The sequence below is a fragment of the Monodon monoceros genome, unplaced genomic scaffold, assembly GCF_005190385.1.
Source record: "Monodon monoceros isolate NGI ecotype Baffin Bay Population unplaced genomic scaffold, NGI_Narwhal_1 Super_Scaffold_12, whole genome shotgun sequence".
NCBI lineage: Eukaryota > Metazoa > Chordata > Mammalia > Artiodactyla > Monodontidae > Monodon > Monodon monoceros.
In genome coordinates, this window is record NW_021703768.1 from 27,126,536 (window position 1) to 27,141,619 (window position 15,084).

The following is a 15,084-nucleotide window of genomic DNA, read 5'->3' on the forward strand; positions in this document are numbered from 1 at the left end:
CTCTCTCTGTACATTTGCATTTAAAAAAAAGATAATTCAGATGTTGACTGAGCTGGTGCCCTTGCCTTTGCCTTTGAGATCTTGGTATTACTTGATATTTTCAATCTTTATAACCTTTGTCAATCTGGTTGACAAAAGCTTATTATTTTTTAAAAATTTCTATTTATTTGAATACTAGCAAGTTTGAAATTTTGTTTTCATATGACTATTGGCTATTTATATTTCTTTTGAGAATATATATTTCTTAAGAATTGTCCAGCCATGTACATTGCCCACTTACCCTTTTAAAGAAAGATTATATCTTATAATTTATTACCAAGGTATTCCATATTCATTGTCAAATCATCTGAATCAGTGGAAAAGTCACTCAAGATCTCATAATCCAGAGATAACCAATGTTAATAGTTAAAAAAATGTTTTTATTTTATATTGGAGAATAGCAGATTTACAATATTGTATTAGTTTCAGGTGTACAGCAAAGTGATTCAGTTATACATATACCCAATGTAATAGTTTTGAGTTAGGACTTTTTCTGTGTGTGTGTGTATGTGTGTGTCTGCATATGTGGATGCATGTATCACAAATGTGGACTTTTTTTTTTTTTCGGTACGCGGGCCTCTCACTGTTGTGGCCTCTCCCGTTGCGGAGCACAGGCTCCGGATGCGCAGGCTCAGCGGCCATGGCTCACGGGCCCAGCCGCTCCGCGGCATGTGGGATCTTCCCAGACCAGGGCACGAACCCGTGTCCCCTGCATCGGCAGGCGGACTCTCAACCACTGCGCCACCAGGGAAGCCCCAAATGTGGACTTCTTTAAAAAAAATCAATTTATTTATTTTTAGCTACGTGTGTCTTCCTTGCTGGGTGCGGGCTTTCTCTAGTTGTGGCAAGCAGGGGCTACTCTTTGTTGCGGTGCGTGGGCTTCTCATTGCAGTGGCTTCTCTTGTTGCAGAGCATGGTCTCTAGGCACACGGGCTTCAGTAGTTGTGGCTCGTGGGCTCTAGAGCGCAGGCTCAGTAGTTGTGGCGCACGGGCTTAGTTGCTCCACGACATGTGGGGTCTTCCTGGACCAGGGCTCGAAAACGTGTCCCGGGCATTGGTAAGGGGGTTCTTAATCACTGTGCCACCAGGGAAGCCCACAAATGTGGACTTTTATACAGATATTGGTTTTACATATATGATTTATGAAAATCTCAGTATGTCAATAAACACACAGCTATATCATTATTTGTAATGATCCACTACACAGATGTCCCATTTTTCTAATTCTTGACAATTCAGGTAGTAAATCTTTATGCCTGTGTCCAATTCTTTTCTTAGTGGAATCAGATTCAAATGATTTGAACAGGTATTTCCCTGGTGGCGCAGTGGTTGGGAATCCACCTGCCAATGCAGGGGACACAGGTTCGATCCCTGGTCTGGGAAGATCCCACATGCTGCAGGGCAACTGGGCCTGTGTGCCACAACTACTGAGCCCACGTGCTGCAACTACTGAAGCCCACGTGCCTAGAGCCCGTGCTCCACAGCAGGAGAGGCCACTGCAATCAGAAGCCCACGCACTGCAATGAAGAGTAGCCCCACTCACGGCAACTAGAGAAAGCCTGCATGCAGCAACAAAGACCCAATGCAGCCAAAAATAAAAATATATTTAAAAAATGATTTGAACATATTTATTAATATCAACTCTGATATATTATAATGGTTTACCCAGTTGTCTTTAAATTTTATAGTTTTATATTTTTAGTACTAAAATTCACATATTGATTTTCATATTGAACCAGCCTTGCACTCCCAAGATAGACTCCACTTGTTTGTGGTGATTATTCTTTATATATATTGCTAGATTTGATTTGATAAATCTTCTGTTAAGGATTCTTCAGTCTAATTTCATCAGGTATATTGGTCTGAGTTTCTTTGAACTGTTTCTACCTAGTTTTGGTATCAGGGTAATGTTGGCCTCATAAAGTAAGTCGGGGTTGAGCTCCAGAAAAAAAAATTACTGTAATTATTATCGTATTATTCATAAATAACTTTATGGGGTCACTTGCCCTAGCTCCTTCCTCTCCCCAATCTGCCCAGTGTGTTCAGTTCCCCAGGACTCCCTTTTTCAATCCTCTGGCCAGAAACCTGCAGCTTTAGTTACTGAATTCTACCAGACACTTCTATGGCTGTATTCACGTCCAAGGCTAAGCAGTGAGTTTACTGCTGGAGGGGGAAAGATGGCAAAATTGTCAGTTTGATATACTTCAGTTCTGGTCTTCTCCAATATGCCTGCTACTAACTATGGTTCAGGGTCCTCAAATTGCTGTTCTATGCATTTTATCCAGTTTTTATAGTTGAATTCCGAGGAAGAGACGGGGAGGAGGGTGTTTACTTCATCTTATCAGTACCTGGAACTCATAAATTTGGTTTCAATTTAGTTGTATCTCCCCTTCCACTTCACCATATACTAAGCCGTCTCCTTTTTTTATCTCTTTTGATGTGCACTATTTCATAAAAAGGAAAAAATTAAGAACACATATAATTAAGAATTTTGCCATCTGAAATCTTCTCCCTCCTTCTCTTAATCCAACCAAAGAGCAGACAGGAAGACAGGCAGGCTGCTCCAATGTTACTGTGAGATTTTTAGGAGATAGGTTTTAATCTCTGCTCTGAAATAAAGGATTCCTTTGAGGCTGTAGCTTGCTTCAATTTCAGGCCTCCTTCCTGACATTTCTCTTGAAACAGTCAATGAAGGAAGTGCATCAAGTGTTTCTTTACGACTGTCCTTTACATTAGCTGTGGGAGACATCACGTATCCTAGTATATAGGAGAGAAACACATGATTACAGAATCAAAGAATTTTGGAATTGACAGTAATTTTAGAGATGGTCTGCCCCTCAGTTTAACATATGTGGTTGCACATGCAGATTGGAAGAGTCCATAGGTAAAAAGTCCACGATCTGAAATATAATAAAACCAAATGCCCACAGGGCCAGCCTGGTAGACAAAATAGGGAACAGTAGAGGCTTTGGTAAACTGTCCAGAACAGGCTTTGTCTTAAATTTATCCTCTAGAGGGAGTAGCCATTACTCTCATCATAGGAACACATGCTCTATGTCATCAGATCTTCCAGTTTTTCAAGAGAAGTCAAATTGGGATTTTCATGTGAAATCTTTACTATTGGCTCAAAGTTTCTAACAGTCTTTGGGCCAAATGAGACACAGCTACATCCTGGGTACAGTATATTAGATGTCATTTTTGACTCCTGGCTCAGGTAAAAGTTGTCCTCCTTTTTTCCTACCCTTACTTAAGCATTGACCTTTGAAAGAGCTATAGCTTTGTAGGTTCTTTAGAATTACAAGGAGAAGAAAAGGCTAATGGGCAGGTCTTTGGAGTGGACCAAAATTGGGATACTTAAGATCTATTTGTACATTACGTCTTAAGCATTAAAATTCTGCAGAAAGAGGTTTGACTAAAGCAAAAATTAACATTGTAAATCAACTATACTTCAATTAAAAAAAAATTTTTTTTTAAGGGACAAATCTATAGGAGGTACATAGCATAAAGGTTAAAAGTTCAGGATTTGAAGTCAACAGGACTCTCCAAGTACACAGCTTTCTGAAGACCGGACACATTCAAGAAGAGATTCAAATGATCTTTATTATAGCAACAGCAAAGTACTTAATCTCAAAACCCTGGTTTGCTCATGTGTAATGAATACCTATCACCTAGTGATATCCCAAGGATGAAACCACATGTACCATTTTAGCACAGTGATGTGGAGCTGCTTGAAGTTCTTTTGAGGAGCAATGACATGATCAAATTGGTGCTTTAGGAAAAATATTCTGGGGGCTGTAGGTTGAATAGTGTAGAGACTGGAGGCAGAAAGAAAAAAGGCAAGACTGGAGTTTGGACTGAGAGGATTTGGAAATAAACGTAACAAAAGGAGACCTGATGAAACATGGAAGGTGGATGAGATTATCAATAGCATGTACACATAAGATGCCAATGATAGAACCATGGAAAGTGCTACAGCTGACCCTTGAACAACGTAAGGGGTCGGCAACAACTTCTCTGTTAAGTAACCCCGTTCATTTTACTGTTGCAGTTAATATTTTTAAAAATGCCATTTCTTCAATTGTTCGGTTTTTTCCTATAGCTATTCATATTAGAAGGTACTTATAATCCTTTCTCTCTCCCATATCATCTTTTGTCCCTCCTGCTCTGTGGTTCCAACTACATGCCATGATTTTGAACAAATTCACTATCTTGGTCACTCTTTTTTGAATATCACATTAAAATTAATGCCCAGAACTGAACACCAGATTCCAGATATGGTGTGACTAATGCCTAGTGTAGGAGGACTGTGTATCTCTCAATTTTGGATATCACTAAGACAAAGGATACAAGGATGCGCCTTCGCTGTTAAAAGGCTTGCAGGGCTTCTCTGGTGGCGCAGTGGTTGAGAGTCCGCCTGCCGATGCAGTGGACACAGGTTCGTGCCCCGGTCCGGAAAGATTGCACATGCCCCGGAGCGGCTGGGCCCGTGAGCCATGGCCGCTGAGCCTGCGCGTCCGGAGCCTGTGCTCCGCAAACGGGAGAGGCCACAACAGTGAGAGGCCCGCGTACCGCAAAAAAAAAAAGGCTTCCAGTGCTCACTAAAATTAGTTGTGATTGGTAATGCAGGTTTTAACTCCCTTCCAGCCCTCCACATTATGCATTAGCAAAAGGCAGGCCTTCTGTTTTTGTCTACAGTATAATGCATACTATATCACACTGAAGTACAATTTGCTCTTTTTAAACAGCTTATGGCAAAGCTCAAGGTAAATTACAACGCTCTGGACTTCTTCCCATCAGGAACCTGTCGTACTGCATTATCCTGTATTTATTTAATATAGGGCCTATATTGATCCAAGCCCTAGTTATGTTCTCTGCCATTTTCCCTTTCTACTTGTGAACTCTCTTAACATTAACGTATTTTATGAGTGATTAATTAGCTGGGATCAACTTAACTGCCTTTTCGTACTTTCATGCAACAGATTACTTACTTTAAAAAAAAAAATTTCACATTAGGTTACTGATTAAACAGTCCTTTCCAAACTGAAGACCCTTTGTTTCTAGTACCACTATCTTACTATATTAAAGTGAATAGAGTAGCTCTGTATTTAACATGGAATCAGTTTAAGCATTGTTCAAAAATATTACTCAAAGTTTTAATTTAGTTACAGAATTGTTTCCTCTTTGCAGATTTTATTTTACATCTACTATTATTACACTAAGCAAGATAAAGGAGGACTAACGGAACGTAGCGCCTGTGACTGCCGGGACGTGGGTGGTGTGGGGGGAGCAGTGTGAGTACACACGTTATGGAGCTGTGCGCTGCTCATGTGCTTTTTGGCCATTTGACTCTGCACTTGGGGTTGGTCTGTACTTGTGTCATTGTAATGATTTCACGCCTGCCTGTGACATTTTTATCAAATGTATGAATGAATAAAGATTACTATGAAAATAAAAAAGATAAAGGAGGACTAAAATTAACTAGACTATAGCTTACTAAAATTACCTAAACAACTAATCAATAAAATTGCTTAGGGAATAGGGATATTATGATTTGCTAAATACTGCAATAAACTTATTGCCATATTGTATAGCTGATCATGAAATACATTTAATACTAAACTTAAAATATAATTCTGAACTGTAAAGCATGTTTATTAAAGCATGATCCATGTACAACTTGCATCAGAACCACCTATAATTGAAGAAAAAAATTGATTTGGCATGATCCTACAGTGCTTGTTAAAAATGCAGTTTCCCTATGTGTACTGATACAGAACAACCTCCAAGACTCCAAGATACATTAAATGAGAAAAGGCAAGGTTCAGAACAATGTACGCAGTATCCAGCCATTTGTATAAAGACAAAGGGGAGCACATGTTGATGCTGACATGTGCACAGACCACGTGTGGAAGGATATACAAATGGGTAACACTGCCTCTGGAAAGGGGAACCACGTAATGGGAAAACAGGGGGAGGTAGAAGGTATTTTATGCTGTAAACCCCTTTACAATTTTTGACTTTTGTAACATGTTATGAACAATCCGTTCAAACAACTAAGAGAAAGTCCATCTTAGAATGCACATTCTCAGGCTTATTCTGGCCCTCCTTAGAATTTCTGGAATTAGGGTTTAGGAATCTTAATTTCTAGAATGGTCCCCACATGACTCTCATGAACAAATTTGAGATCACTGCTATGAATATTATCTATGACACTATAAAATTTGCCCTTTATTGGGAAAAAAATTTTAAGTTAGCTCTGCCAAATTCAGTACAAAAGATGGTGACTCCATTAAAGTAACTGTTTATAACTTAAATTCACAACATATACTGACAACATAATAGCATAACCATGCAAAAGATTTGATGCTTTGTCAATAAGCAAAAAAAATTATTTAAAATACTGTTGACTTAAAATAATCAGAGATCCTTTCTTATGCTGTTTATGCAAGTTTCCTTTTCCTTTTTTTTTTTTTTTTGGGTGAAGTAGAAAAGGATAGCTTTATTTCTTTGCCAGGCAAAGGGGGACACAGTGGGCTCCTGACCTTGAAGAAAACTACATTTCTCTGTTCGAATCTGCCCTTTGGAACTCAGGGAAGGTCATGGAGGCTGGAGTCTTGACTACAGAAAATGGGGGACAAAAGGGCCTCCATGCCCGGGAGCCCTATAGGGCCTCACTCAGTTTCACTCCACCCTTTTCATTGATACTCCTCAATCTTGAGGACAGATATTGGACAAGAAAGGGAACAATCATTTTGGATAGAGATGAAGTTTTCATTTTTAATACTAGCTTATCTAAAGAAATAGAAGAAACAATAGTGGTGAAGACAAAAATCCAATTTGTAATGCATCATGTAATTGTGGGATGGTTGAATTAATTTGTTTTATCTGGGTTATCATTACTGAAACATAAGCATGCACTATAATAACAAAGAGAGCTAGTTTGAGATGCAGAGAAAACTGATAAGTAAATTAGTTGCCGAAACAACTGGTTCAAGAACGCATTAGCATGATAACCAATGCTTCTTTTGACTAGAAAGTTTATAATTTTCTTTAAAAACTGTCAAAGCAGAAGAGATATTAACAAATACTCAAGTCAACTTTATTTCATATAAGATGGTTAATGTGAATCTAGCTACAGCTGTGAAAACCATTAAGCCATGCAAAAAATAAATAATACTGAAATAATTATCTTCGTAAAAAAAATTTAAGTGGCACCACTTGTATATCTGGATGAAGACACCTGAAACTAAATGCAAAAATTTGGAACTTGGGCTGAGAACATTTTTAGAACATAATTAATTGCAAGATGAAGGGAGCAGGCTGGCAAAGTGCTGAGCATAAACTTTGATACCTGACTTTCAATTTCAACTCTGTCACTAAATTGATGTACTAACTTTAATTAGCCACTCTGGGCTTTAGTTTCCTCACCTAAAAAATAAGAAATACAGCACCTTCACTTATTCTTAATTTGTTATGATAGTTTTAAACAGGAAAACGTGTGAAAGACCTAGCATGGTGTCTGTCATTAGTGAGTGATAAATGTCAGTTCTTTTCTTCTCTCTTAAGTAAGAAAACTGTGAGAAACAAAATTCCAAATTTTTTTTTACTGGGTGACTAAAATGAGACCCGGAAAGATTAAAAAAAAAAAAAAGAAAGAAAAGATGCTTGCTCGAGTTACAAAGATAGTATGTGACAAAATCTGGGAGAAAAAACAGAGTCTCCCGTGCTACTTCCCCAGCGGTTGTCTCCTACAGTCTCCTGGTCCTCTAAGAGCCTGGGGGAAGATTCTGACCCAAGAAAGAAATTGAACGAATATGGTATTGAATTACACAATTTTCTGGAAATTATGCGCCCAGGAAACATCATTTGTCAGAAATAACAAGATGTAAGTAGCCAATAAATTTGAATATGGTTTTACTGAAGCATACGTCATTTCAAAGCAGAAGTATTTATGTCAATTCTAACATATAATACAGTTAAGTCATTATATGAATTTAAGTTTTTATTTGTGTATTTCACTGTAGTGCTGTGACAAAATGACATTTGTGTACCAGAGCATACATATATCAACAGTAAGATGTAACTTTTCATTACACCACTGCTAGAATATTTAGCTTTTTGTAGGACACATAAGCAGGTAAGATGGCCACACCAAATAATTTTCTGGTTTTTTTCCTTAGATAACCTTAATTTTTAAAAATCAGTAATACTCTATCAACCTCACTGTTAATAGAACTGTAAATTATTTGGGTGATGGGGTGTGGGGACAGGGGGGAGGGATAATTCAACTATTATACTGTAATAGTCGCTAGAGTAATCTCACACACACCAATAATGAACTGTCTTCATAATTAAGGGCTAGTTACTGTTGTTAGTTGCACAATGATACAGTTCCTTTTGAAAATATTGGTTAGCCCACTTATATATGAAAAATGCCCTTTCCACTTATGCAGAAAAAAAAATATTCAGAAAGTTATTTTTGGCCTTGCTATGTCAAAAAGTCAACTGTACAAAGATCTACGTGTCAAACCTAAAATTATAATTTTAAAAGTATTAAAAACAAAAATGTCATGCATTTTTATTATCAATTATGCAGAGGCTTTAAAACTGTCGCAAGACCATATAGTATATATTAGCTTTTATACTGCTAATGCACAACTAACAGCAAACTTGATTAGATTAACAGAAATCTGTCTTAATTACACCTTTATATATCACACTAGAGAGACAAATGCCACAAGATCTGCAGAAACATTGAGTTCTGAGCACTTAAATGGCAGGATAACTTTTTTGTGTTGTAATCTATCACATAAAGAATAACAAAAGGAAGAAATTCTGCAGTCTCACGTTACAAAAAAACGTACTGCTGTAAAATATTGAGAGGGTAAAGGATATCTGTAACACAAAGTAACAACTAGTATCAAACAGCAAACAAAACCTCTAAATAAAAATATCAAAATACACATAGCAACTGAGCACAAATACTGCATTAAATATAGTAAAGATTTAATAGGACTAGTTAATAAAAGACACAAATATAGGGGGAGCTAGGGCAACCAGTAAATAAAACCAAAAATAATGGGGAAAAAAATCAGAACAATTGTTTTTCCCCTAGTTGGAGCACAATTTTGGGGGGGTGTCTTTCCATTCATATAATACCTAACACTGTACATTAAAAGATTTTAATATCATAGAAAAACTTGGTTCTTCCATGAAATTCTTTAAATTCTTGATAATTTTTTCAAAGTAGACATCATTATGAATGAAAAACAGCCAACAAATGGGCACCTGTTGCCTTTTAACACTGCAGATTTTACAGAAACTTTTTAAAAGTTATCATAATCCTTTTTGTCTTTTTTCCCCTCAGCTTCAAATCCATCAACTCCATCACTATCCCTTCTGCGTTTCCTGTTGTTGTGGATGTTAAAACGTTGGCTCATTTGGGGTAGTGGATCCATGCCCAGAACTTTGTGTATCTGGCGGAATGCAAGGAGTCTCAATGCAAACTACAACAACAAAAAGAGTCAGAATTTAGTTAATTTAAAAAACCAGTATTAATTCTTATTAGATTTATAGCCCCAAATGACAATATAAAAAAGCATGTTTAATGAAAGAAACATCTTGAACGATATTAAATTTCACAAATGAAATACTCCATATGTTCTGATGTTTTTATTTTCAGGCTTTAATGTGTACATGCTGTTTTGTTTTTTAAAGCACAAGTTAAAAAAATAATTCTTAAAAAAAATTAGTATAATGTTCATTTAAAAAATCCTAAAACAATATACAGCAAAAGAAAAAGTGTCTCACTTATTGAATGAACATCTCTTTGGTTCATATTCACTCATCTTCCCACTTTTCCTGTGGATGCCCACGTACACAGGCTCAGGCATGGGGTACACGTGTGCGCGCACACACACACCTCCCCCCAGGTTTACAAAATGAGGATTATACTTCTACAACTTGTTACTTCATGAACTAAAAAAAGATTTTTCACTATGTGGCTATGTATACATAGGAATATGTTAGGCATCAATGTCACAAGACCTATGTGTCACAAGGTATTTGAGACATAATTCCCCAGTTTTCTGGGGGATATATACCCTTTAAACTAATATAAGGAAATTTTACAGTCATTTGATCAAATGGCAATTTTCACTACATAGTTAAACCTTCAATATAACTGTTTAGACTATTTCTTGATATAATTCACATATAAAATTTGTCCTCTTAAAGTGTACAATTCAGTGGGTTTTTTTAGTATACTTACAAAGTTTTTCAACCATAACCACTCTCTAATTCCAGAACATTTTCATCACCACCTCTCACCCATAAAAAAACCCCATGGCCCAACAGCAGTCATTCCTCAATTCCTCTACCCTGAGGCCCTCACAACCACTAATCTACTTTTCTATCTTGATAGATTTGTCTACTATGGACATTTCATATAAATGAAATCATACAATATGACTTTTTGTGTCTGGCTTCTTTTACTTATATTAAGGTTTTCAAGATTCATCTACATTATATTATGTATCAGCACTTCATTCCTCTTAATGGCTGAGTAATTTTCCACTGTATGAATATACCGCATTTGTTTATCCACCTATCCATCAACTGATATACACTTGGGATGTTTCCACTTTTTGGCAATTATGCACAATGCTTCTACGAATACTTATGCATGAATGAAAAAAAATTATTTTTTATTTTTTGTGTATAACTTTTTAATGAACATATATTTGCAGTTCTTTGAATATACTTAGGAGTCAAACTGCTGAGTCATATGGTAACTCTATGTTTAACTTATTGAGGAAGTGCCGAACTGTTTTCCACAGTGGCTGCTATTCAGACTATTTTTAATCCCTGTTTATTTTCTTCAGCTGAGATACAGTTATTGACTACAATCATCCAAGTGAGAATTTACTGTTCTAAAACTTTTTTCCAGATTAGATGATTCTAGTTCCTTAGAAGTCTCCTCATACATTGATTGGCTTTTCAAACCTTGAAAAGTCCCCAAATCATCTTGGTTGGGACTTGATACAGCATTCTGTGTAAGCCTGCAGTTCTGGATCTTTGGCAGTACTGGGTACTTCTCTATCTCATCTAAGTTATAAGGCTGTTAACTTTCTGAAGTGAAACTAGGAACATTTATCATAACAGAATACTGATTCTTTATTTAGAGATACTTACAAAAGGTCCTTCCCAAAGATAAACAGAATAATGTTTTCTTCTGTATTAAAAGAAAATATCCAAAGATATCTGGTGTATAATAAGGAATAGTAATACACTTCTACCACAGACATATTGCTACTGATCATCAGCTTTTTCTAATACTAGGAGTTTCTAAATAGAAGAGTACTCCAGTAAGGAAAACTAAAATAGCATCTGAGGATGGAGTGCACACTGTAAGCTCTTGTTCTGCATGTGATTGATATATATTCCTAAATTCTAACAAGAGGAGAGATTTCTACTGTGTAACTGTAAATTATTTAGCAGCAAACAAAATTTGAGGATACTGAAATTATTCCCATAAAAAGTCATCTTGGAATTTTTAAACAATATCAAAGGAGACAAGGTTTACTTAATTCCTTTTTTGAGGGGGCGGATTAACCTTATTCTCCTCTTCGTACACTTCTGGACTCAAAAAAAGAAAGCAATAGCAGTTTTAGACTGACTGGAATATTAACTTATTTAATCTTCCCAACAATCCTATTTGAGACAGACACTGCTCTTATCCCTTACAGATGAGCGGGCAGAGCTGCTATTCAAACTCAGGGAGTCTTGACTTCAGGGCCCACACTTTTAATTACCACATTCGCTGGCTTTTTCAGTGGCAGGAAAGGCTAAATCATAACAAAAATTTCCATAAACCATACAACATATCACTTCTGTACATACAGAGGACATAAATAGCTTCTCTACTGACCTTGATATACAACGTAATACCAAGATTTAGAGACACTGAAAATACTGCTGTATTTTTATATTTATATAATACACTTAAAGAGACACGCACATAGTTAAAATAATAAACCTGAAGATTACATTGATGAAATCTAGTTTAAATTATATCCTCTCTAAGGGTTTACTTACAGTGATTTTTTCTAAAGGACAATTATAAAAAACCAAAACTTTAAGGGCAGTGATAGAACAAAGCTTTGGGATTGGGAACACACTGGTACCTGTGCACTGGATGTGATGTCTTCACGCTGCTGGTCAGTCATTGTTGCCAAGGTATCAAAGGGATCCTTCTCACAAGGATCCAGAAGTCCAGGACTACCTACAGCAATCACCGTAGGGAGAAAAAAGCATTACCATCATCCATTTGTAAAATAAAGAAGAGTTCTCATTCAACCATCAAACACAAAAACAAACATTAAAAATGAAGTAAAACTTACCTTTAAGAATAATCCCTGAAGAAATGCACTCAAACACTCTTCTCAGTGCATCTCCAGGACTCTGCGGACTAGAAGCACTACTGATTGCTTTCTCTACTAGTAACTCCATAGCCTAAAAACAAAAAAATAAAAATGTGCTTAACAGCTTACAGCCCAAAGGAATTATTCATTTTCAAATACCAGAATGACAAACTACCTGCAAAACTGTCAATAAAAAATTTAAAGATTGAAAAAGTTACATAGACCGAGTCACAAAATTAGAAAAAAATTACACATAGTATAAAAACACTCAAAATATTAAGTAATGAACACAAAAATAATAAGACTATAAAATTGACATCTTAAAAATATTTTATAATTTATGCTAAATGAAAAATAGATTAATAGGTTTTTGGTTATTTTTAGTTGTTATCCTTTCCTATTAAAATATGACAGTCCTTAAAATTCTTTCGATATTTAGGACTCACATACATATGTTCTTTAACACCTACATACTGATGATACTAAGTCGTTAGAGCAAGACAGTATTCTACTAAGTAAAGAAGACTTTTGTTTTCTTTACGAACAATTATCTAATTTTCATTTACCATACAACTGTACTTCTATTATCCTTAAGGAAAACACAACTTATGCTTTCACTATAAATTACATTTGAGAGACTCAAAATCTAAACCAATGAATAAAAGAAAAAGTACAGATTTAGATCCAGAAAGTGTTTTGAAGGGTCTATTAAAAAATCTGTTTCCACTTAGAGTTTAAAAATTGAGATATAATGTACCACTCAGTGGTTTTTAGTACATTTACAAAGTTGTTCAACCATAACCACTCTCTAATTCCAGAACATTTTCATCACCCCCCAAAAAAACTCCATACCTATTAGCAGTCATTCTCCATCCTCCCTTTCTTCCATCCCCTGGCAACCACTAAACCACTTTCTATTTCTATAGATTTGCCTCTTCTAGATACTTCATATAAAGAACCATATGTGACTTTTTGTATCTGGTTGGTTTCTTTCACTTAGCAAAATGTTTAAGGTTTGTCCAAGTTGTAGCTTTTACTTAAATGATAAATAAAACCACCAATAACACTTCAAAGAAATTAAATAGATTGCAAACTAGAATGAAATCCTTAAAATGATACTGAAACTGAAAATACCTTAGCGAGAATCCATTTTTAGCTATATACTTAAAAAACTCAAATTTAATCAGAGGTAAAAACTACATCCACCTATTCACCCCGAGGCCATTACTAAGATCTCTAAAGTTAGAATAATTCTTAAAAGGCTGGACATTTGGAGGCTTCAGTCCCAAACAAATTAGGAATAAATTGTAAGAGAGATGTGAATTAAAAGAGATAGTGCACATTAAGAGCTATAAAAAATGATAGCTGGAAGCAAGAAGTTAAAAAAATCTGAGAATAATGAATGTTAATAATGATAAATGTAAATTACAACAAAAAAATTAAGATGGTTCAGTTTATTCAACTGAAGAATGCAGTAAGATGTTCAAGACAATTTTTAAGGATTTTCATTTAAAAATTTTAGTATTTTAAGGAATCAGCTTCACTTATCTAGACAACTCTATGAATGTAGAATAAACACCTTTCCTTTCCAGACAAGTATTATTTCAAGATGTCCAAAAGACTGAAATCTTTGAAGATTAAAGGACTTTCAAGTGTCATTTATTTTGGATTTTTAAAAATTTTACTTTATTTTTTTGGCTTCGTCAGGTCTTAGTTGCGGCACGTGGGGTCTGCGTTGAGGCACATGGGGTCTTTCATCTGGGTGCAGGCTCTTCATTGTGGCGTGCGAGTTTTCCTCTAGTTGTGGAGCACAGGCTCCAGGGCAGGCGGCTCCAGAGTGCGTGGGCTCTGTAGCCTGCGGCACGCGGGCTCTCTCATTGAGGTGCACGAACTCAGTAGTTGTGGTGCCAGGCTTAGTTGCCCCGTGGCATGTGGGATCTTAGTTCCCCAACCAGGGGTCAAACCTGCGTCCCCTGCATTGGAAGGTGGATTCATTACCACAGGACCACCAGGGAAGTCCCCCAGATGTCATTTATTTTGAACCCCTCTGCCTAACCTAAGTGGCCAGTATGTAGAAAATACTCAATAGGACTTCCCTGGTGGCACAGTGGTTAAGAATCCGCCTGCCAATGCAGGGGACACGGGTTCGAGCCCTGGTCCGGGAAGATCCCACAGGCCACGGAGCAACTAAGCCCATGTGCCACAACTACTGAGTCTGTGCTCTAGAGCCCGCGAGCCACAACTACTGAGCCCGCGTGCCACAATTACTGAAGCCCGCATGCCTAGAGCCTGTGCTCTGCAACAAGAGAAGCCAACGCAATGAGAAGCCTGTGCACAGCAATGAAGTAAGTAAATAAACAAACACTCAATAAATGTTTATGAAACAGAATACTTTTGGAAAGAAATATGAAAATAATCCTGCTAATAAAAGAAATCAAGGCTTATAATTAACAAGTTACTAAAATACAAAATTGATGTCCTAAAATATGCAACTTTCCCAAAATACTTCAAATTTATAATAAGTACTTTTAGAGAATGTTAAGAGAAAAATAAGTATTAAATAATCAGCTATAATATAGCTATGCCAAGATATAAAATGTTACAAGTAATTCAAAGCTTTTTC

General features: G+C 36.4%; 1 protein-coding gene across 3 annotated transcripts in view; it reads right to left on the reverse strand.

Annotated features, from left to right (window-relative positions):
* Positions 1 to 7,933: 7,933 nt before the first annotated feature.
* ZFR (zinc finger RNA binding protein) overlaps positions 7,934 to 15,084 on the reverse strand; it is a 75,443-nt gene continuing 68,292 nt past the window's right edge. For 2 of the 3 annotated variants that reach the window (XM_029217105.1, XM_029217104.1), the window contains 3 exons: positions 12,441 to 12,552; positions 12,225 to 12,322; positions 7,937 to 9,545 (listed from right to left, as the gene is read on the reverse strand). In XM_029217105.1, the coding sequence (XP_029072938.1) occupies positions 9,366 to 9,545; positions 12,225 to 12,322; positions 12,441 to 12,552 (390 nt within the window). In that variant the 3' untranslated portion in view covers positions 7,937 to 9,365. Of the gene's footprint in view, positions 9,546 to 12,224; positions 12,323 to 12,440; positions 12,553 to 15,084 lie in introns of all 3 variants that reach the window. The other variant, XR_003792698.1, reaches the window with a different exon arrangement.